General features: G+C 46.0%; 1 protein-coding gene across 3 annotated transcripts in view; it reads right to left on the reverse strand.

The window, feature by feature from the left end:
* Positions 1-13,848, reverse strand: part of vps13a (vacuolar protein sorting 13 homolog A) — a 434,277-nt gene extending 420,429 nt beyond the window's left edge. For all 3 annotated transcript variants that reach the window (XM_078214517.1, XM_078214516.1, XM_078214518.1), the window contains exon 1: positions 13,573-13,848. In XM_078214517.1, coding sequence (XP_078070643.1) covers positions 13,573-13,672 — 100 coding nt within the window. In that variant the 5' untranslated portion in view covers positions 13,673-13,848. The remainder of the gene's footprint in view (positions 1-13,572) is intronic.
* Between the last annotated feature and the right edge of the window lie 11,268 nt (positions 13,849-25,116).

The raw sequence follows: 25,116 nt of genomic DNA on the forward strand, positions 1-25,116 counted from the left end.
GATAATAATGCCACTATTCCCCAAAATATTTGAAATTGCCAAAGGCTTCTCTTCATCTGCATTTATTGTATAACTTTGTTACGCATAACGTTATTCACGTTATCAACTGTTTTCAGTTGATTTATATGCACCCACAAATGTCTCTTTATTGCCATACATTAATCACGCTTACATTATCTACAATGGGGTAGTCAACATCCACATCAGATGAGAGGGACAGAAGAGTGAATGACTTGCATTTATATAGCAACTTACATTACCTCCAGAACATCAAATTAAAGCACTTCTGTATTGTAGTCACTGTGGAGTTGGAGAAAATAGTAGTCACCATTCTAAAGCAAAGTAGGTTTGCAAATAAGAACTAGGAGCAGTAGGCCATCTGGCCCCTCGAGCTTGCTCCACCATTCAATAAGATCATGGCCTCAGCTCCACTTACCCACCCGCTCACCATAATTCTTAATTCCTTTACTGTTCAAAAATCTATCTTTCTCTTAAAAACATTTAATGAGGTAGCCTCAACTGCTTCACTGGGCAGAGAATTCCACCAATTCACAACCCTTTGGGTGAAGAAGTTCCTCCTCAACTCAGTCCTAAATCTGCTCCCCCTTCTTTTGAGGCCTTGCCCCTCAGTTCTAGTTTCACCTGTCAGTGGAAACAACCTCCCTGCTTCTATCTTATCTATTTCCTTCATAATCTTATCTGTTTCTAAAAGATCTCCCCTCATTTTCTGAATTCCATTGGGTGTAGTCCCAGTCTACTCAATCTCTCCTCATAAGCCAACCCTCATCTCTGGAATCAACCTAGTGATTCGCCTCTGCACCCCCTCCAGTGCCAGTACATCCTTTCTCAAGTAAGGAAACCAAAACGGTACACAGGACTCCAGGTGTGGCCCCACCATCACCTTATACAGTTGCAACATAACCTCCCTGTTTACAAACTCCATCCCTCTAGCAATGAAAGACAAAATCCATTTGCCTTCTTAATTACATGCTGCACCTGCAAACCAACTTTGTGATTCATGCACAAGGACACCTGGGTCCCTCTGCACAGCAGCATGCTGCAATTTTTACCATTTAAATAACAGTCCATTTTGCTGTTATTCCTACTAAAATGGATGACCTCACATTTACCAACATTGTGCTCCATCTACCAGACCCTTGCCCACTCTCATAGACTATCTATTTCCCTTTCAGTGTCCTCTGCACACTTTGCTCTGCCACTCATCTTAATATCATCTGCAGTTTTTGACATACTACACTTGGTTCCCAATTCCAATTCATTTATGTAAATTGTCAATTGCGGTCCCAACACTGATCCCCTGAGGCACATCACTAGTCACTGATCGCCAACCAGAAAAACACCCATTTACCCCCACTCTTTGCTTTCTGTTAGTTAACCAATCCTCCATCCATGCTAATGCATTACCCGTAACACCGTGCACCTTTATCCTATGCAGCAGAATGCCAAGCTGTGAAAAGTCATGACTACCCATAAGCACTCAAAGTTGCAGGCTGAATTTTATGTTATTGCAGTGCTTAATGTTTTTGCTTCTAATATGCAAATATATTTTTCAACAGGGTCAAGGACAAAATAAACTGGAAATTGTTTCTATCTGCACTTATGATTCATATTGTATTCTTCTGCTCATTATATAATGGGGACATTGACAATTTATTTTAAATGGGTCAATGATGCCATTAAAATACAGGTCGAAGTATCAAATGCAATACTATGTTTATCCACTATCATTAATCAGAATAATTTCTTTGTTTCAATGATTTGAAAACAGTACTGTTTTAGATGGATGTAATAAAAAGCTCAGCATCTAAAAATACCAACAAATAATTTGGGCTTGCAGACATTTTCTTCAGAGATACCAATTCACCCGCATCCATTCTTAAACTTAAAAGTTTGTTTAAAAATAGTTAAATTAGCATTGCCTCAGTCCAGGTTAATTCTTACATCCCTCAGGGCTGCAACAACATGGTCAAAATAGTTAATTATATGGTATTATTGCATGATTATTCCAGGAACATAGAACAATCAGCTTGATGTTCGAAGGAGCATGTTGTAAAAGTTCACGTTTTCACTAGAAATTGACTAATATTAGATACATCAGTCCCATTCTGCCTTCAGCTTAACTTATTACCTTTTAAGTGCCATCAACCTGACATCCGGGGCTGCTTTGAATGAGGGCATCTATAGATATGCTGGGTTCCAAAGGCTGGCAATTAAGGACTTGTAACAAACAAGAGTTCATTCACTAGTTTGAGCAGCTCTTAGATGCTTATACTCTGCCTGCACTCTGGGGACAACTCCTGTGCTTCCATCATGTGAATTAGGTAGCCATGTCACCACATGACTACTTGGTCTAATCTTCCCGTTTAAGTTGGGACAACCAATAGTACTGCGATGGAACAGCGTGCATGAACTGTGTGCAAACCATTCTGTAACACAGATTGAATAGGCTAATATTACATAACTATTTACAAAGGGTAAAACACAGATTAAGCTCCTCCCTGCCCCCATTTTGTTGTGATGAAGGGTAATTGTAGATTTGTGCATTACATAGTCCTGGAACCTTCTGTTTTGTCCCAATTTAAACAGGAAGAATAGACTGAGTGGTCATGGGTGACATGGCTACCTAATTCACATGATAGAAGCATGGGAGTTGTCCCCAGAGTGCAGGCAGAGTATAAGCATCTAAGAGCTGCACAGTTATCTCAGGCACAATTCTCCAGAAGATGCTTAGCAGAGCGTGCCACCAGGCCATTGGACTTTGGGTATAGGGCACTGCTCATGATATGCTCAATGTCCCGTGTTCAGTTTCTAAATTCTGTGCAGACGAATTGACGAGTGTTGTCTGTCAGGAGTCTGAGGGATGCCCTGTGTGGCGAAGTCTCTTGAGCTTGATGATGATGGAGTTACTTGTCACGTTTGGCAGGTAGTCAAGTTCAAACCACACAGAATACAAGTTGACCAAGACTCCGGTAGAGGGATTTCACTGGAGCATTCTGGGACAAGTTGGCCCAGCAACATCTACTGATAAGTGGGAATTGGAAGATCTGGTGGCAAGGAGCGATTAGGGAGGATGAGCTAACTGACCACTGCACTGTGGTACAGGAGGCCACTCAAGAGGTGGGAGCAAAAAGAACGGTAAGGGATTCCATAATTAGGGAGGCAGATAGCATAATTTGTAAGCAGGATAACAAATCCCACATAGTATGTTGCCTACCCAGTGCCAGGGTAAGGGACATCTCTAACCGGCTTGAAAGGATATTGGAGTAGGAGGGGGAGGATCCAGTTGTTGTAGACCATGTTGGGACAAACAGGCAGGAGGACCTGTTTGGGAAATATCAGGAACTAGGAAACAAATTAAAGAACAGGTCCTCAGGGTTATAATCTCTGGATTATTACCCGAGTCATGTGCAAATTGGCAAAGAGAAGATTCAGGAGGTAAACGCATGGCTAAAGGAATGGTGTGGGAGAAAGGGGTTCAATTTCGTGTGGCACTGGCATCAGTATTGGAACAAGAGAGAACTGTACCGATGGGATGGGCTCCACATGAACCGATCTGGGACCAGGACCCTAGCAGAAAGGCTAAATAGGGAAGTCACAAGGATTTTAAACTAGTTAGTGTGTGTGGGGGGGGGGGGGCAGGGCTCAGTAAAAGTTAGTAAAGTTTCCAGAACTAGTCAGAGTAGAGAGTATGGAAATTGGAATGAATAAAACTTCAGGCACAGCAGATAAAGGGACAACTATGGGAGGGGGGGCAATCAACACAGCGTTGGGGGTGCTGTACCTAAATGCATGCAGTATATGGAACAAGGTAAATGAGCTGGAAGCACACATTGTAATTGGAGCGTACAATGTTGTGGGCATCACCGAGATGTGACTCCAAGGGAATCAGAGGTAGGATCCGAGTCCTACCAAAAGGACAGGCAGATGGGTCGAGGAGGCGAGGTTGCCTTGTTGGTAAGAAACAACATTAAATCATTAGCAAGAAGAAGTGATATTGGATCATATGGCGTAGAATCAGCGTGGGTAAAATTGAGGAATTACAAAGGGAAAAAGGCCCTGATGGGAGTTATGTACAGACCCCCGGACAGAAAATGAATCAGGAGATAGAAAAGGCATGCAAGAAAGGCAATATTACAGTAATCATGGGGGATTTCAATATGCAGGTGGACTGGGAAGATCAAGTTGGTAGCGGACCCCAAGATAAAGAATTTGTGGAATGTCTACAGGATGGTTTTTTTGGAGCAGCTTGTGCTAGAGCCCACTAGGGAACAGACATTTCTGGATCTGGTGATGTGCAATGAGGCAGACTTGATCAAGGAGCTCAAAGTGAAGGAACCCATAATAGACAGTGACCACAATATTACAGTATTCACTTTGCAGTTTGAGAGGGAGTCGTTGGAATTGGATATAACGGTGTTACAATTGAGTAAAGGAAACTAGAAGGCCTTGAGGGAGGAGCTGGCCAGATTTGATTGGAAAGGGAGCCTAGCAGGAAAGACTGTAGAACAACAGTGGCAGGAGATTTTGGGGATAATTCAGAAGGTACAACAGAAATTCATTCCAAGGAAGAGGAAACATGTTGAGGGGAGGACGAGGCAACCATGGCTGACAAGGGAAGTCAGGGACAGCATAAAAGCAAAGGAAAGAGCATACTGTGGCGCGAGGAATAGTGGGAAACCAGAGGATTGGGAAGGATTTTGAAAGCAAGCAGAGGACAACTAAAAAAAAGGGTGGAGACGCAAGCGAGTAATAAGAAGATTGCAAGAGTTTTTTAAAGAGATGTATAAAAGGTAAGAGAGGCAAGAATGGACATTGGACAACTGGAAAATGAGGCTGGAGAAGTAGTAATGAGGGACAAAGAAATGGCAGAGGAACTGAATGGGTACTTTGCATCAGTCTTCACAGTGGATGACACCAGTAACATGCCAGAACTTCAAGAGAGTCAGGGGGCAAGAGGTAAATGTAGTGGCCATCACAAAGGAGAAGGTGCGAGGGAAGCTGAAAGGTCTGAAGGTGGATAAATCACCTGGACCGGACAGACTACACCCCAGGTTCTGAAGGAGATAGCTGAGGAGATTGTGGAGGCATTGGTGGTGATCTTTCAGGAATCACTGGAGTCAGGGAAGGTCCCAGTGAACTTGGAAAAGGCTAATGTAACACCCCTGTTTAAGAAGGGAGGGAGACAGAAGATGGGAAATTATAGGTCAGTTAGCCTGACCTCGATTCTGGGTAAAATCTTGGAATCCATTATTAAGGATGAAATTGCAGAGTATTTGGAAACGCATGGTAAAATAGGGTTGAGTCAGCACGGCTTCATCAAAGGGAAGTCACATCTGACAAATCTGTTAGAATTCTTTGGGGATGTAACAAAGACGTTAGACAAAGTAGAACCAATGGACGTGATTTATTTGAATTTCCAGAAAGCCTTGGACAAGGTGCCTTACAGAAGGCTGCTAAATAAGCTAAGAGCCAATGGTGTTAGAGGCAAGGTACTGGCATGCCTAGAAGATTGGCAGACAGACAGGAGGCAGAGAGTGGGGATAAGGGGGTCCTTTTCAGGATGGCAACCAGTAACTAGTGTTGTTCCACAGGGGTCAGTGTTGGGACCATAACTTTTCACTAGAGAACATTAATGATCGGGAAGATGGAATTGAGGGCATGGTTGCTAAATTTACGAATGATACAAAGATATGTAGAGGGACAGGTTGTGTTGAGGAAGTGGGGAAGCTGCAGAATGACTTGGACAGACTAGGAGAGTGGACAAAGAAGTGCTAGATGGAATACAGTGTGAGAAACTGTGAGGTTATGCACTTTGGTAGGAACATAAGAACATAAGAAATAGGAGCAGGAGTAGGCCATCTAGCCCCTCGAGCCTGCCCCGCCATTCAATAAGATCATGGCTGATCTGAAGTGGATCAGTTCCACTAACCCGCCTGATCCCTATAACCCCTAATTCCCTTACTGATCAGGAATCCATCTATCCGTGATTTAAACATATTCAACGAGGTAGCTTCCACCCCTTCAGTGGGCAGAGAATTCCAGAGATTCACCACCCTCAGAGAAGAAGTTCCTCCTCAACTCTGTCCTAAACTGACCCCCCTTTATTTTGAGGCTGTGCCCTCTAGTTCTAGCTTCCTTTCTAAGTGGAAAGAACCTCTCCACCTCTACCCTATCCAGCCCCTTCATTATCTTATAGGTCTCTATAAGATCCCCCCTCAGCCTTCTAAATTCCAACAAGTACAAACCCAATCTGCACAGTCTCTCCTCATAATCAACACCCCTCATCTCTGGTATCAAACTGGTGAACCTTCTCTGCACTCCCTCCAAGGCCAATATATCCTTCCTCAAATAAGGGGACCAATACTGCACACAGTACTCCAGCTGCGGCCTCACCAATGCCCTGTACAGATGCAGCAAGGCATCTCTGCTTTTATATTCTATTCCCCTTGCGATATAGGCCAACATAGTACCAGAAGATTGGAGGTTAGCGAATGTTGTCCCATTGTTTAAGAAGGGGAACAGAGACTTCCCCGGGAATTATAGACCGGTGAGTCTCACTTCTGTTGTCGGCAAGATGTTGGAAAAAATTATAAGGGATAGGATTTATAGTTATTTGGAGAGTAATGAATTGATAGGTGATAGTCAGCATGGTTTTGTGGCAGGTAGGTCGTGCCTTACTAACCTTATTGAGTTTTTTGAGAAAGTGACCAAGGAGGTGGATGGGGGCAAGGCAGTGGACGTGGTATATATGGATTTTAGTAAGGCGTTTGATAAGGTTCACCATGGTAGGCTTCTGCAGAAAATGCAGATGTATGGGATTGGGGGTGATCTAGGAAATTGGATCAGGAATTGGCTAGCGGATAGGAAACAGAGGGTGGTGGTTGATAGTAAATATTCATCATGGAGTGCGGTTACAAGTGGTGTACCTCAGGGATCTGTTTTGGGGCCACTGCTGTTTGTAATATTTATTAATGATCTGGATGAGGGTATAGTTGGGTGGATTAGCAAATTTGCTGATGACACCAAAGTCGGTGGTGTGGTAGACAGTGAGGAAGGGTGTCGTAGTTTGCAGGAAGACTTAGACAGGTTGCAAAGTTGGGCCGAGAGGTGGCGGATGGAGTTTAATGCGGAGAAGTGTGAGGTAATTCACTTTGGTAGGAATAACAGATGTGTTGAGTATAGGGCTAACGGGAGGACTTTGAATAGTGTGGAGGAGCAGAGGGATCTAGGTGTATGTGTGCATAGATCCCTGAAAGTTGGGAATCAAGTAGATAAGGTTGTTAAGAAGGCATATGGTGTCTTGGCGTTTATTGGTAGGGGGATTGAATTTAGGAGTCGTAGCGTTATGTTGCAACTGTACACAACTCTGGTGCGGCCGCACTTGGAGTACTGTGTGCAGTTCTGGTCCCCACATTACAGGAAGGATGTGGAGGCTTTGGAGAGGGTGCAGAGGAGGTTTACCAGGATGTTGCCTGGTATGGAGGGGAGATCCTATGAGGAGAGGCTGAGGGATTTGGGATTGTTTTCGCTGGAAAGGCGGCGGCTAAGAGGGGATCTTATTGAAACATATAAGATGATTAGAGGTTTAGATAGGGTGGATGGTGATAGCCTTTTTCCTCTGATGGAGAAATCCAGCACGAGGGGGCATGGCTTTAAATTGAGGGGGGGTAGTTATAGAACCGATGTCAGGGGTAGGTTCTTTACCCAGAGGGTGGTGAGGGATTGGAATGCCCTGCCAGCATCAGTAGTAAATGCGCCTAGTTTGGGGGCGTTTAAGAGATCCGTAGATAGGTTCATGGACGAAAAGAAATTGGTTTAGGTTGGAGGGTCACAGTTTTTTTTTTTAACTGGTCGGTGCAACATCGTGGGCCGAAGGGCCTGTTCTGCGCTGTAATGTTCTATGTTCTATGTTCTAACATCCCATTTGCCTTCTTGATCACCTGTTGCACCTGCAGACTGGGTTTTTGCGTCTCATGCACAAGGACCCCCAGGTCCCTTTGCACAGTAGCATGTTGTAACTTTTTTCCATTTAGATAATAATCCAATTTGCTATTATTTCCTCCAAAGTGAATAACCTCGCATTTGTCAACGTTATACTCCATCTGCCAGATCCTCGCCCACTCACTCAGCCTGTCCAAATCTCTCTGCAGACCTTCTACGCCCTCCACATGATTCACTTTTCCACTTATCTTTGTGTCGTCTGCAAACTTTGTTACCCTACACTCAGTCCCCTCCGACAGATCGTCTATATAAAATGGTAAATAGTTGAGGCCCCAGTACCGATCCCTGCGGCACGCCACTAGTTACCATCCGCCAACCAGAAAAGCACCCATTTATTCCGACTCTCTGCTTCCTGTCGGATAGCCAATCCCCAATCCACGCTAACACCCTACCCCAACTCTGTGACCCAATCTTCTTCAGCAACCTTTTGTGGGGCACCTTATCAAACGCCTTTTAAAAATCCAAAAACACCGCATCCACCGGTTCCCCTCCGTCAACCACACTAGTCACATCTTCATAAAAATCCAACAAGTTCATCAAGCACGACTTTCCCAGAGGCATGGACTATTCCCTAAATGGGGAAGGCTTCAGAAATCTGAAGCACAAAGGGACTTGGGAGTCTTGATTCAGGACTCTCTTAAGGCTAACATGCAGGTTCAGTTGGCAGTTAGGAAGGCAAATTCAATGTTAGCAATCATATCTAGAGGGCTAGAATACGAGCACAGTAATGTGCTGCTGAGGCTGTATAAGGCTCTGGTCAAACCCCATTTGGAATATTTTCTTTCTTCATTTGTGGGACATGGGCATCACTGGCTGGCCAGCATTTATTGCCCCTGGTTGCCCTTGAGAAGGTGGTGGTGAGCTCCCTTCTTAAATCGCTGCAGTCCATGTTCTGTAGGTTGTCCTACAATGCCGTTAGGGAGGGAATTCCAGGATTTTAACCCAGAGACTGCAAAGGAACGGCGATATATTTCCAAGTCAGGATGGCGAGTGGCTTGGAGAGGAACTTGCAGGTGGTGTTCCCATGTATCTGCTGCCCTTGTCCTTCTAGATGGAAATGGTCATGGGTTTAGAAGGTGCTGTCTGAGGGTCTTTTGTGAATTGCTGCAGTGCATGTTGTAGATAGTACACAGCGCTGCTACTGAGCGTTGGTGATGGAGGGATTGAATGTCTGTAGATGTGGTGCCAATCAAGCGTGCTGCTTTATCCTGGGTCGTGTCAAGCTTCTTGATTGTTGTTGGAACTGCACCCATCCAGGCAAGTGGAGAGTATTCTATCACATTCCTGACTTGTGCCTTGTAGATGGTGATAGGCTTTGGGGAGTCAGGAGGTGAGTTACTCGCCGCAGTATTCCTAGCCTCTGACCTGCTCTTGTAGCCACTGTGTTTATGTGATAAGTCCAGTTGCGTTTCTGGCCAATGGTAACCCCAAGAATGCTGACAGTGGGGATTCAGTGATGGTAACACCATTGAATGTTACGGGGCAGTGGTTAGAATGTCTTTATTGGTGATGGTCATTGCCTGGCATTTGTGTGGCATAAATGTTACTTGCCACTTGTCAGCCCAAGCCTGGATATTGTCCAGATTTTGTTGCATTTGAACATGGACTGCTTCAGTATCTGAGGAGTCGCGAATGGTGCTGAACATTCAGCGAACATCCGCACTTCTGACCTTATGATGGAGGGAAGGTCGCTGATGAAGCAGCTGAAGATTGTTGGGCCTAGGACACTACCCTGAGGGACTCCTGCAGAGATGTCCTGGAGCTGAGATGACTGACCCTCCGCAACCACAACCATCTTACAACCACAGTATTGTAAACAGTTTTGGGCCCCAGACCTAAGGAGGGATGTGCTGGCCTTCGAGGGGGTCCAAAGGAGGTTCACAAGAATGATCGCAGGAATGAAGGATTTGTCATATGAGAAGCGGTTGAGGAGTCTAGGTCTATACTCGAAGTTTAGAAGGATGAGTTGGGGGGGGGGGGGTTGCCTAGATCAAGTGGACAAAGAGAGGATGTTTGCACTAGGAGAGACTAGAATTCAAGGGCACAACCTCAGAGGGAAGAGATGCTCCTTTAAAACTGAAATGAGGAGGAATTTCTTCAGCCAGAAGGTGGTGAATCTGTGGAACTCATTGCCACAGAGGGTTGTAAAGGCCAGCTCATTCAGTGTCCTTAAGACAGAGATAGATAGGTTCTTGATCAATCAGGGGATCGATCAAGGGTTACGAGGAGAAGGCAGGAGAATAGGGATGAGAATCATATCAGCCATGATTGAATGGTAGAGCAGTTTCGATGGGCCGAATGGCTTAATTCTGCTTATGGCCCAAGACCAAATACTGTTTACCATTCCATTCAAAAATGTCGCTCTGTGAATGACTATGCGAGTTCCAGGACTTCATGTAGATTCAGCAGTTCTTTTGTTTAACGCTGCTTGGGTGTACTGCATGGTGCACATCTGGAAATTTTCCTCTCCATGTTGGCATGTGTCCATTTGTTTCCAACTGAATGCACCCCTGGTGAAGTTGCTGGGTGTAGTACCTCCAAAGAGAAATAGGAATGACAAATTGCTGGCCAAGCAGTATTAGTCCATCCTGTATTGCAAGTTCATCTCTGATGGCAAAGAATGTGCTGACCTCCTGGGGAAATGGCCCTGAGGAGTCAGGCCAACCCCTCATGTGTGCAGTTGTCTGCATGTGATGTCTGCCTGCAAGGGATCTTTGATTTTACACCTCTATCGACATGTCTGTGTTTTCCCCACGATCGGCCTGGTCTGCAGTGGGTAGGAAACTCTAGGAAGAACATCAGCTAATTACAGCTCCTTAACGCTTTTGTAGATAACACAGATTGTCACGTTATAGCTTTAGCAGTATGAAGAGGCTTGTTTAGGATAATGTGGGACTGATGTCAGTTGACCATATATGAAGTCATGAGATTTTCGACAGGCGAACACTAGTGCAAGTAGTCACTTTTTGATCTGAGCATAATGGGTCAGTGTCATGAGGGCCCTTAAACAAAGCTTATTGGCCTGCCACTCTGGATGCAGACTGTCAAGTCCTTGTTAGGAGGCACCTGCTGATAAGGGTGCTCAAATGTCAAAAAACTGTAGCAGCAGTGGAGCTAAAAGGCCTGTGTGGGTCTATTGAAGACTGCTGTGTGGTGCTCCTGCCAGCACGATTCAACTTCTTGGTGGAGGAGCTGACAAAGAGGTACAGTGACCTCACTGTAACATGGATTGAACTTAGAAAGATAATTTGTCATACCAAGGAAGTACACTGGTCCATGGGAATGGTCATCGGTCGGATAGATGTTGTTTTATCTGGATCTGGCTCACCTAGTCCATTGTCTTCCTAGGATGAAGAAATCTGAGCAGCAACTTATTTAAGTGAATTGGGTCAACGTACAATAAAAACAGAAAATGCTGGATAAATTCAGTAGGAGTTCCAGCATCTGTGGAGCGAAACAGATTTAATATCTGGAATCCAAATGATTCTTCGAAAAGCAGTTTATCCACCATTTTCTGTTTTTAGATCTGCACTGGTTTACTTTTATTTGGGTCAATACATATCCTGACAGTGCCATTTTTCTTTACTGCAGCCACCATTGCTGAAATCCATCTATGGCCTCATCTATGAGAGTTAAGACTCCCAGTATTGTCATCCAATGCAGCTCATTAACGGCTTCATAGAAGAATCCCTACAGTGCAGAAGGAGACCATTCGGCTCACTGAGCCTGCACTGACGACAATCCCACCCAGGCCATATTCATCCTGCAAATTTCACTGACACCAAGAGTCAATTTAGCATGGCCAATCAACCTAACCCGCACATCTTCGGACTACGGGAAGAAATCATAGCACCCAGAGGAAGCCTATGCGGACACAGGGAGAACGTGCAGACTCCGCACAGTCACCCAAGCCGGAATCGAACGTGGGTCCCTTGCGCTGTGAGGCGGCAGTGCTAACCACTGTGCCACCATGCTGCCAGCTGTTAAGTTCCCTTTTATTACTTTTTATTCTTCTAAATGCCACTGAGCATAGGCCCAACCAGCACAACATTCCTTCATCCCAGTAATCAGCTTAGTGAACCTTCTCTCAACTGCTTCCAATACAATCTTCTAATTTCACCCATCTAGTCAAGCATGCAGAAATCTAGTAATTCCGAGATATTTGTCATATTTGATTGCAAACAAACCCTTCCAATGCACTCACTAGGGATGGGGCTATGCTGCTCAAACTTAACGATAATAATAAACTTTTCCCATTTTACACTGGCCTCGAGGCCATTATAGACTGCTTATAACATCCAGCAGCTCTTGTCCTTTCTCTGGCATTAAAAATTATCAATGTTAGTGATTTTTAAACATATTACTTCTCAGTTAAACTGTCCACTGCAATCAGAACTGCAAAATTACAATGTATATTTTCCAGTGATCTGACAGAGCCATAACGACAGTAATAAAACCACAAAGGTAAATAACTGAAGAGATGAAAGTACAACACTAAGTTAAAATGAAAACAAAACTGCAAGAAATTGGATTGCATTTCAGGCTGTATAACTAATCAATCCTGGTTTTCAAAGTTTACTACTCTTGGATTATGTTATTTCAAACTTGCTACTGACGAGTTAATGAGAATGTTTACGTGCACTTTTTTTTTCAACTTGATCTAGTACCTCAAATTTGTTTCAACATTCACAAAAGAATGAAATGTGTACACTATGACGATTAAATTAATTCATCACATTGTATATATTGAACCATTAAAACAGGGAATGAACAGACATCGTGCAGACAGCTATATAATGTATGGACGAGGGCTAAGATCAAGTGTAGTATCGACATGCTGTGCTTGGTTGAAGTCATTAGATTACATTTTAGCTTCATTTGAAGCAATTTTTAAAAGCGGCATCTCAGGCTTTTGGCAAAGATGCAAATGAGATCAAGCCTTGGAGGAGATGCAATGCCTACTCCAATCAGCTTGGATCATGTAGATCAAGCCCAAGACAGGAGGTGAGAGCCCTGTCTTGTCAGCTTGGATCGGGAATATCTCAACTTGCTGAGACTCTGAATTGGACTTGATTTGATTGAATTGGAATGAAAATACAAAAAAAAAAGGGCGACATGTATAAAGCACACCCTATGTTAAGTTCTTGCTCTGTATCAAATTAAATTGCTAGCGGTAAATGTTTCACTAATGTACGTGCAGTGGCTAAAATCTGAAACGATCTGAACATAAAGCCAATCAATACCGAAACAGCATGTGCACAAAAATCTACTTGCAGCTTTGCAAGTCATGAAATATTTCAATAACCAATACGCAAAACAATGACATTTTGGGGGTAATTACAGACTACTTAAAATCATTTTTTTACAGTAACAAAATTGCCTGCCATGGTGCACTTTACTGCAGGATCCTGGTGGGTGGGTCACTCCCTCTCACCAGGGTGCCGAGATCCACACCCAGTGACAGCAAGCTGCTCACGCAGGTACTTGTCAAGCACTCAGTCGTTATATGGCTATCGGATATAAAACTGACACTCGGGTCATAAACTATACCTCCCCAAATTCCTAATTGCAACTGCGAGGTGTCCAAGTTCACCACGTAATCCCCCAAGAAACGGTTCAAAACCTCGACCACTAATGATTCGAACACCATCGTCCTCCGATCACCATTCTCGGCCCGGCTCCAGCCGCCGCCGCCTCTCCGCAGCTCGAGCGCCAAGCACCCGCACTAAAGGCAAGGATTCAAAACGAAACGATCGCCCAGCGAACCGGAACTAGCGCGAGCGGCGCTGCCTCGCTCCCTTTAATAGCGACGCGCTGCTTTACGCCGACGGCAGCTCTGGGGACCGACGTTGGAGGCAACGTGTGCGCCCACGTTGCTCCCTCCCCTCCCCCGGTCTGGGGTGGTGAACGACAGACAGCAGGTTGTGAAGTTAATGCTCTGAAATTAGTTCTTCGTAATGGCGAGCTTTGGTGTGGATCCTCTATCCGAAAGGGAGGATTTAAAAAGAAAACAAAACACTCACTGGCAGTCAGTTTTAATTTTTGATCAGCAAGTTCCAAGGGCAATTGTTTTGCCAGCCTCAGAAGATTGTAGGAAGGTAGTTGTAATTTGTTTTAAATTAAGCAAAATGACCCTTTGCAACGGTGTGTACTGTGTTTATTATTCTGTCAAGGGCAATTATACTAGGTGGAGACTGAGTTCAGTCACAATTTTAGCTTTTTATCTTAATTTGTTGTGAAATAAGCAGCTCAAAGGTTCATATAACATGAAGTATTTGACCCCTTTAAAAAGACTAAAGGTATGCACCGAAATATACCAGTATTCATTTTCGAAGAGTCATATTTTCATTTTCGAAGAGTCAAAAGTGTCTTAACAGCAAGAAAATAGGAGTTTTCTGCGCCGGTTTCTTCAGCGATCTCCACATCACAATCTTGGCATTTACTGCAATAAAAGAGCCTCCATGCAAATCACACTGGCATGAAGGCTCCAGGTGCGTGACTCGCCCAAAGTGGCTGCAGCTGTGTGCTGTTAACAAAAGGGAGGTGCATTTAAACATTATCGATGTACTCGCCTTCAGTCATGCCAGGAAGATGGCACCTTGTACAGCAGTCCCGCGGTTTATGGAGGAAGAGTTGGGACGGCTGCTGGATGTCATGGAGAGGAGGGCCATCTTCTTCCTCTGAGATGGTCGTTGACCCAGGGGTTGGACTGCAAATGCGGCCTGGTTAGCAGTGGTAGCAACCTTCAGTACCTTCGCACTGACACAGAGGACCGGGGGCCAATGCAGAAAGAAAATGAGTGACCTTATTAGAGCAGCAAAGATCAGTGCCCATCCCATCCTGCTGTCAGTCCCGTATGTGGCACCTGGAATGTCTACTTCCGCACCCCACGTCTTCCAGCACCCAACCCCCTAGTACCATCCTCCAACCCCTCTGGCAACCCCCGTCACAGGAGAATATGGCCCATAATAGGAGGGAGCAGGAGAAGAAGCGCAGTGGGGACCCTGAGCTGCATCTCCTGACTCCCTTTGTGGAGCGTGCCATAGAGCTATCAGAGGAAGCTGAGGATAGAGCTGTGACCGACAGGTCGGCGTGCGCCAAGAAGTGAGGAGCCACAAAACCTTCATTCATATAACCTATCTCAAGTAAGTTGCAATCTATCCACATACTTGTCCCTCCCTTGCACTGAACCATATATCTTTTGAAGGAGACAACCCCAATAAGGCTGACACTTCAAGAGTTGGCATCACCCCTGCGACCCCCCATCAACACACCAGATGAAAGGTCTGAGGAAAACTTGGAGGAAAGCCCTGAAGAAACGTTTGAGGAAAGCACCAATCAGTCGACACAATATCACACGCACCATCCATCAGCGCAGATACAGTCACCTCGGTGGTACATGTTAGTGGTGAGACTTCTGGGGTACTTTCTAGTGAGCACCACACAGCTGCAGATGCACATCAGGTGGAACGTCTGAGGGCTTGAGCAGACCGAGGTCTCCTGGAGCCAAGGAGACAGCTATCCCCCAGCCAGGTGCCGAGCCGCTGGGATTAGTTCTCCCAAAGCTACTGGAGATGCAGAAGCAGAGCCAAGGATTGCAGGAGGGGATGTCAGTAATCTGTAAAACTGCAAGGCTGTTTGGAGGAGTCCCACAGCCTTCAGGCACAGGAGGTGATGCTGGCATTGTGTGGCACCAAGGCCAACACTGCAAGAGTGGTGACTCCAGTGGACAGCCTGGGGCAGGAAGTGGTAGCCATGAGTGGCAGGGTCCAAGGTATGGCTGAGTCTCCGGGTACCATGGCTGAGGGCCTCGACAGCTTGTCCCAGTTCCAGAGGGCACTGGCAGTGGGCCGCAAGAGCATAGCCCAGTCTCGGAGGGCAATCATTGAGGTGATCCAGAGCTTGGTCCAGACGCTCAGAGGGCCATCACTGAGGGCTCACACACCATGGTGCAGACACCAAGACCTCTGTAGCTCACTCCAGCTGCCCCACCGTTCCCCCAAGTGTTCCAGGGACCAGCAAGCACCCTGAGGGAGGAGGAAGCGCTGGAGCCCAAGCCGGAGCCTTCCACCCAGGAGACCCCAGCTGTCCCAGTCATTCCGAATCCCCCTTTCCTGACACCGCTGCATCTCACAGGCAGCCGGCTGAAGAGGATGATGCTGCTATATCCATGATACCTGGAAATCGTCCAGAACCCTCCAGGTCCCGGTCCCCAGGGGACGCCCACCAAGAGCATCACAGGCCATTGGGCGTGGAATGCAGCTGACTGCCTCTACCTCTGATGTGCATCCTGAGGGGCACCTAGATGTAGCACTAGGCCACATAAGGCTAAGAAGTTATAGGGTCACCAAGAGGGCCTGGGTGAAGGCATGCACTAGTTAGGGTTTTGACAATTGTCACTTTATAAATTCACTAAAATGTTATTGCATCCTACAGGTGAGACAGGGGATGCCCACCAAGAGCATCACAGGCCTCTGGGTGTGGAACGCAGCTAACCACCTCCACCTCTGATGTGCATCCTGAGGGACACCTAGACGTAGCACTAGGCCACATAAGGTTAAGAAGTTGTAGGGTCACCAAGAGGGTGATCATCATCCCGGTACCTAAAAAACACCAAGCAACGTGCCTTAATGACTATCAGCCGGTGGCTCTTACATCCATCATTATGGAGTGCTTCGAAAGACTAGTCATGGCACAAATCAATTTCAGCCTCCCAGACTACCTGGATCCACTACAGTTTGCCAATCGCCGCAACAGGTCCACAGCAGACGCCATCTCCCTGGCCCTGCACTCAACTCTGGAACACCTAGATAACAAGGACACCAATGTCAGACTCCTATTTATTGACTACAGCTCAGCCATAGAACCATAGAAAATTACAGCTCAGAAACAGGCCTTTTGGCCCTTCTTGTCTGTACCGAACCATTTTTTGCCTAGTCCCACTGACCTGCACTTGGACCATATCCCTCCACACCCCCTCTCATCCATGAACCCGTCCAAGTTTTTCTTAAATGTTAAAAGTGACCCCGCATTTCCCACTTTATCCGGCAGCTCATTCCACACTCCCACCACTCTGCGTGAAGAAGCCCCCCTAATATTCCCTTTAAACTTTTCTCCTCTCACCCTTAACCCATGCCCTCTGGTTTTTTTCTCCCCTAGCCTCGGTGGAAAAAGCCTGCTTGCATTCATTCTATCTATACCCATCAAAATCTTATACACCACTATCAAATCTCCCCTCATTCTTCTATGCTCCAGGGAATAAAGTCCCAACCTATTCAATCTCTCTCTGTAACTCAGCTTCTCAAGTCCCAGCAACATCCTTGTGAACCTTCTCTGCACTCTTTCAACCTTATTTACATCCTTCCTGTAACTAGGTGACCAAAACTGTACACAATACTCTAGATTCGGCCTCACCAATGCCTTATATAACCTTACCATAACACTCCAACTTTTATACTCGATACTCCGATATATAAAGGCCAATGTACCAAAGGCACTCTTTACGACCCTATCCACCTGTGACATCACTTTTAGGGAATTCTGTACCTGTGTTCCCAGATCCCTCTGTTCAACTGCACTCTTCAGAGTCCTACCATTTGCCCTATACGTTCTACTTTGGTTTGTCCTTCCAAACACCATTTATCCCACGAAACTCATCTCCAAACTCCGTGGCCTGGGCCTCGGCACCTCTCTGCGACTGGATCCTGAACTTCCTAACTCACAGACCACAATCAGGACGGATAGGCAACAACACCTCCTCCACGATCATCCTTAACACCGGTGCTCTACAAGGCTGTGTTCTCAGCCCCCTACTATACTCCTTATACACCGATGACAGTGTGGCCAAATTCCCTCCCAATTCGATTTTCAAGTTTGCTGACAACACCACCATAGTGGGTCGGATCTCAAACAATGACAAGACAGAGTACAGGAATGAGATAAAGAATCTGGTGAACTGGTGCGGCAACAATAATCTCTCCCTCAATGTCAACAAAACAAAGGAGATTGTCATCGACTTCAGGAAGCATAAAGGAGAACATGCCCCTGTCTACATCAACGAGGACAAAGTAGAAAGAGTCGAGAGCTTCAAGTTTTTAGGTGTCCAGATCAACGACAACCTGTCCTGGTCCCCCCCCCATGCCGACACTATAGTTAAGAAAACCTCTACTTTCTCCGAAGACTAAGGAAATTTGGCATGTCCGCTACGACTCTCACCAATGTTTACAGATGCACCATAGAAAGCATTCTTTCCGATTGTATCACAGCTTGGTATGGCTCCTGCTCTGCCCAAGGCCACAAGGAACTATAAAAGGTCGTGAATGTAGCCCAATCCATCACGCAAACCAGCCTCCCATCCATTGACTCGGTCTACACTTCCCACTGCCTCGGCAAAGCAGCCAGCATAATTAAGGATCCCACGCACCCCGGACATTCTCTCTTCCACCTTCTTCCGTTTGGGAAAAAGATACAAAAGTCTGAGGTCACATACCAACTGACTCAAGAACAGCTTCTTCCCTGCTGCTGGGAGACTTTTGAATGGACTTACCTTGCATTAAGTTGATCTTTCTGTACACTCTAGCTATGACTGTAACACTACATTCTACACTCTCTCGTTTTTTTCTCTATGAACGGTATGCTTTTTCTGCATAGTGCACAAGAAACAATACTTTTCACTGTATGTTAATACATGTGACAAATATCAAATCAAGGTCACCAGCCCACACCGCTGATGGATTGTCTGAGATCCTCAACGTGCCGCATAGTGAATCATTATCACACTCCTGCTTGAGCCAATAACACAGCCAAGCCAGGCCCATTACCCTGGGATGATGTCAATGAAACCCATGGCGTAGGATGTGGACAATAGGTAGGTGTGGGGTGGGGTGGGGGGGCAGTTAGGCTTTGAAGCTGCGGGACACCACACCTTAGAGAACCTTGCAACAATGAGGGTCTCCATCACCATCCTGCCCTGGCGGACCCTTGCAACCACCTCTTCTCCATCCTCCGGCTCCTTCTTGGCCTTATCCTCTACATCCACCTGGTCCACCTCCTCCGCAGGGGCATCCACCTGGTCCCCTTCCTCCTCCTCTATGATGTCTTCCCGCTCATGCACCACATTGTGGAGGATACAACAGACCACCACGATGTACAAGACCCTTGGGACTCTACTGGAGAGCCCCTCCAGAGTAGTCCAGGCAGAGGAACTGCATCTTCAGGAGCCCAATGCACCACTCGATGATAGACTGGGTGGCAGCCTAAGTCTCATTATAGCAGATCTCCGTATCGGTCTGGGGCCTCTGCACTGGCATCATCAGCCATGACCGCAGCGGGTAGCCCTTGTCCCCCGTGAGACATCCCAGCAGCCTGGGCTTGTCTTCAAATATCCCAGAGATGTCTTGGCTATACAAGATGTAGCTGGCACGCACATTCCTTGGGTGGCATGTACACACACGCATGACATTCAGAAGGTGGTCACACAATCTGAACGTCAAGTGAGTGCATCCCCTTCCTATTGATGAAGGGCACCCCCAGAACGTACAGTACCCGCAAGGTAACGTACATCCCGTTGATAGCCCCCTGCACATGGGGCATCCCAGCAATGACAGTGAAGCCTGCAGCCCGGGCATCCTGTTCGGCCCGGCCCATGTTGAAGTGGATGTAGTTGGCTGCCTGGGCGTACAATCACCTCACAGATGCACTTGTGTGCAGAGGACTGCAAGATGCCACAGAGGTCACTGCTGGAGGCCTGGAATGACCCAGTGGTGAAAAGGTTCGGGGCCGCCTTCACCTTCACTGCCAAAGGGATCAGGTGTCCTCTGCTAGACTGTCTGTCTACTGAACTGGAGCTGTCTGACAACCCATGAAAGCACATGTGGGTCCTGTACACCCTGGGTCTCCATCTCCAATGTCCTCTGGCCCCACCCTCCGATTGATAGGTGGCTGCATCCTGGTCCTTATTGGCAGCCCACTATCCTCCTGCTGCGGCCTTTACCCTGGGTTGTCCTTGCTATCTCCCTCCTCCGCCTCAGCCCCTGCAAGTATAACCACTAGCTCTAAAGCAAAATGGGTGTGTTGGAGGGGATAGTGTAATGTTATCCACTCCTTCCTAGCAACTTGTGTCCCCATGAGACTGGACGCTGGCAAAGCAACACGAATCCCAGTGCCATGTGCCACCTCAATGAGCTGCCAACCATTGCCACATCCTTGCCATGGTGGGCACAGAGAGCATAAGACTGGCTGTGAGGGGGGTCCCCATTTGGAGTGAGCTGCCAGTGTCAGTAGTAGAGGTGGGTAAAAGTTTGTATTTTAAAAAGCATTTACATGGGTAAGATGGATATAGAGGGATATGGGCCAAATACGGGCAATTGGGACTAGCTTAGTGGTAAAAACTGGGCGACATGGACAAGTTGGGCCAAAGGGCCTGTTTCCATGCTGGTAACCTCTGAATAAGTGGAATAGACAAATAGAATGCTTCCATTTGTGGTGAAGAGTAAAACTAGTGGTCATCAACATAAGGTAGTTACTAAAAAATACGAAGTTTGTAAATAATTGGTTTTCTCAGAGAATGATGAGAATATGGAACTCGCAACCATAACAAATAGTACAGATTAATTTAAGGGGAGACTGAATAAGTATATCAGGAGAAGGGAATAGAAGTAAGACAGGAAGAAGCTCAAGTGGAGTGTAAATGTTGGCAGGAATTGGATTACCCATAAGACCATAAGACATAGGAGCAGAATTAGGCCACTCAGCCCATCGAGTCTGCTCCGCCATTCAATCATGGCTGATGTTTTTCTCACTCCCATTCTCCTACTTTTTCCCCATAACCCCTGATCCCCTTATTAATCAAGAACCTATCTGTCTCTGTCTTAAAGACACTCAATGACCCTGCCTCCACAGCCTTCTGTGGCAAAAGGTTCCACAGATTCACCACTCTGGCTGAAGAAATTCCTCCTCATCTCTGTTTTAAAGGAACGTCCCTTTAGCCTGAGGTTGTGCCCTCTAGTTCTAGTTTTTCCTACTAGTGGAAATATCCTCTCCATGTCCACTCTATCCAGGCCTCGCAGTATCCTGTAAGTTTCAATAAGATCCCCCCTCATCCTTCTAAACTCCAACGAGTACAGACCCAGAGTCCTCGATCGTTCCTCATACGACAAACTCTTCATTCCAGGGATCATTCTTGTGAACCTCCTCCGGACCCTTTCCAAGGCCAGCACATCCTTTCTTAGGTATGGGGTCCAAAACTGCTCACAATACTCCAAATGGGGTCTGACCGGAGCCTTATACAGCCCCAGAAGTACATCCCTGCTCTTGTGTTCTAACCCTCTCGACATGAATGCTAACATTGCATTTGCCTTCCTAACTGCAAACGTTAACTTGAAGAGAATCTTGAACAATGACTCCCAAGTCCCTTTGTGTTTCTGATTTCCAAAGCATTTTCCCATTTAGAAAATAGTCTATGCCTCCATTCCTCCTTCCAAAGTGCATAACCTCACACTTTTCCACATTGTATTCCATCTACCACTTCTTTGCCCACTCTCCTAACCTGTCCCAAGTCCTTCTGCAACCCCCCTGCTTCCTCAATACTACCTGTCCCTCTACATATCATTGTATCATCTGCAAATTTAGCAACAGTGCCTTTAGTTCCTTCCTCCAAATCATTCATGTATACTCCGAAAAGTTGTGGTTCCAGCACTGACCCCTGGGGCACACCACGAGTCACCGGCTGCCATCCTGAGAAAGAGCCTTTTATTCCCACTCTCTGCCTTCTGCCAGTCAACCAATCATCTCTCCATGCCAGGATCTTACCCTTAACACCATGGGCACTTAACTTATTTAACAGTCTCCTATGCGGCACCTTGTCAAAGGCCTTCTGGAAATCTAAATAAATCACGTCCGCTGGCTCTCCTTTATCTAACTTCCTTGTTACCTCCTCAAAGAACTCTAACAGATTTGTCAGATATGACTTCCCCTTGACAAAGCCGTGCTGACTCAATCCTACTTTATCATGCACTTATGATTTATGATTATCCTAGTAATCCCTATGAAAACTTCAGCCTTTCCAAGGTTCACCCTATCCTGCACTCTGTCCATGTTTAGACTTGTGTTTCTCTTAAATAGTCATTCCTGGGATTAAGGGCAGCAATTATTGCCTATCACAAACAGCCCTTGAAAAGCTGCTGGTGGACCATTTTGTACTGCTTCATTTGTAGAATCAGAGTTTTACAGCAGAAAAAGCTCTTGGTCCCTAGCCTTGTATGCAGTGGTGTTTCAAGTGCTTATCTAAATGCTTCTTAAATGTTGTGAGGGTTCTCCCCTCTACCACCCTTTCAAGCAGAGTTCTAGATTCCCACCACCCTCTGGATGAAAAGGCTTTTCCTCAAGTCCCTCTAAATCTCCTGTCCCTTACCTTAAATCTATATCCTGGGTTATTGACCCCTCTACTCAGGGAAAAAAATTCTTCCCAGCTACCATATTTATGTCCTTCATTATTTTGTACACCTCAATCAGGTCGTCGTCAGCTTTCTCTGCTCTAAGGAAAACAACCCTAGCCTAGCCTGCCTCCCTTCATAGGTGAAACATTCCAACCCAGGCAACACCCTGATGAATTTCCTCTGCACCTTTTCTAGTGCAATCACATCCTTCCTATATTGTGGCAACCAAAACTGCACACAGTCCTCTAGTTGTGGCCTAACAAGCATTTAATACAGCTCCATCATAACCTCCCTGCTCTTACATTCTATGCCTTGGCAAATCAAGGTCAATATCCCATATGCCTTCTTAACCGCCTTATCTACTTGTTCTGTTGCCTTCAGAGATCTTTGGACATGCACCCCAAGGTCCCTATGGTCTTCTATATGTCCGAGTGTTCATTGTCTATTCCCTTGCATTGTTGAACGGGACTGATGCCCTTGGGGGGGGTGGGGGGGGGGGGTACTTGCTAGAGTGGTTGAGGGGGTTTAAACTAATATGGCAGGGGATGGAAACCTTTGCAAGGATTCAGAGCAAGGGGAATTAAGAACAAAAGGGAAAATACAGTAAGGAGAATAAGGAAGGTGATAGACAGCGAAATCAAGGGCCAGATAAGGACGGAGTAAAAAATAATAGGAAAGGGAAAAGAAACATTAAAAGTGCCCACCTTAAGGTTTTGTACCTGAATGCTCGGAGCATTTGAAACAAAATGGATGAATTAGTTGCGCAGATAGATGTAAAGAGGTATGATATAGTTGGCATTGCGGAGCGGTACGGGAACTAAACATTGAAGGCTATTCAGTGTTTAGGAAGGACAGATAGAAAGGAAAAGGTGGTGGAGTTGCATTGTTGATTAAAAATGATATTGAAGAAAGTTATTAGCATAGATGATGTGGTTGAGTTAAGAAACAACAAGGGGCAAAAAACATTGGTAGGGGTGGTATACAGACCACCAAACTGCAATGGTAATGTTGGGAAAAATCTGTGATTATGGGCGACTTTAATCTGTATATAGATTGGGAGAGTCAAATTAGTCACAGTACAATAGAAGAGGAATTTCTGGAGTGCATATGGGATGGGTTTCTGGAGCAATATGTTGAAGTTGTGCAATGAAAAAGGATTATTTGGCAATCTATTTGTGAGGAAACCCTTGGGGACGAGTGACCATAATATGATAGAATTCTTTGTCATGGTGGATAATGATGTAGTTGATTCTGAGACCAGGCTCCTGAATCTCACTAAAGCTAACTATGATGGTATGAGGCATGAATAGGCCATGATGGACTGGGAGACATTACTGAAAGAAAAGACAGTGAACAGACAGTGGCAGGCATTTAAAGAACAAATAGGTGAACTCCAGAAGTTGTTTATTCCTGTTTGGTGCTAGAGTGGTAAGAGAATTGTGGCCAAACCATGGCTTACAAGGGAAATTAGAAATAATATCAGAGAGTGATAATATCAGGAGGCAGAGAGTGTGATAGACACTAGTTACAGGGAGGTTGTCACACCACAGGTTCAGACAGGTAGATGGGTGACCGCCAGGAGAGGCAGACAGGTAGTGCAGGAGTCTCTTGTGCCTATTCTCCTTTCAAACAGGTATATCGTTTTGGATACTGTTGAGGGGGATAGCCTGTCAGGGGGAGATACCAGCAGCAGCCAGGCCTGTGACACCACAGCTGGTTCTGCTGTGGGACAGGGTCGGGCAAAGAGCAAGCGAGCAGTAGTAATAGGGGACTCACCAGTTAGAGGCACAGGCAGGCATTTCTGTGGCCGCAATCGAGACTCCAGGATGGTGTGTTGCCTCCTTGGTGCCAGGGTCAAGGATGTCTCTTGAGCAATTGCAGGACATTCTTAAGGGAGAGGGTGAGCAGCCAGAGGTCGTTGTACATATTGGTACCAACGACATCGGTAGGAAAAGGGATGAGGTCCTGAAATGTGAATATAGAGAGTTAGGCAGAAGGCTAAAGTGCAGGACCTCGAAGGTAGTAATTTCAGGATTACTACCGCTGCCACGTGCTAGTGAGAGTATGAATAGGAGGATTAGGCAGATGAATGCCTGGCTTGAGAGCTGGTGCAGGGGGCAGGGATTTAGATTTTTGGATCATTGGGATCTTTTCTGGGGAAGGGCTGACCTGTTCAAGAAGGATGGGTTACATCTGAACTGAAGGGGGACTAACATCCTGGCGGGGAGATTTGCCAGAGCCACTCGGGAGGGTTTAAATTAGTTTGGCAGGGGGGTGGGATCTAAAGCAGTAGGGAGACAGAAGAGAAGTTTGAGGACAGCACAGAAGTTAAAGAGAGCACATGAAGTAGTAAAGGCAGTGTCAGTAATCCTAGTACCAGACGGATCAGGCAAAAGCAAGACGGAGAACAAGGGAAGTCCAGATTAAACTGGAATTATTTCAATGCAAGAGGCCTGACAAGCAAGGCAGATGAACTCAAGGCATGGATGGGTACGTGGGAGTGGGATATTATAGCAATTACTGAAACATGACAAAGGAGGGACAGGACTGGCAGCTCAATGTTCCAGGTTACAGATGCTACAGGAAAGATAGAACAGGAGGTAAAAGAGGGGGAATTGCACTTTTGATTAGGGAAAGCATCACGGCCGTATTGAGAGGG

Source organism: Mustelus asterias, chromosome 6, assembly GCF_964213995.1.
Source record: "Mustelus asterias chromosome 6, sMusAst1.hap1.1, whole genome shotgun sequence".
Taxonomy (NCBI): domain Eukaryota; kingdom Metazoa; phylum Chordata; class Chondrichthyes; order Carcharhiniformes; family Triakidae; genus Mustelus; species Mustelus asterias.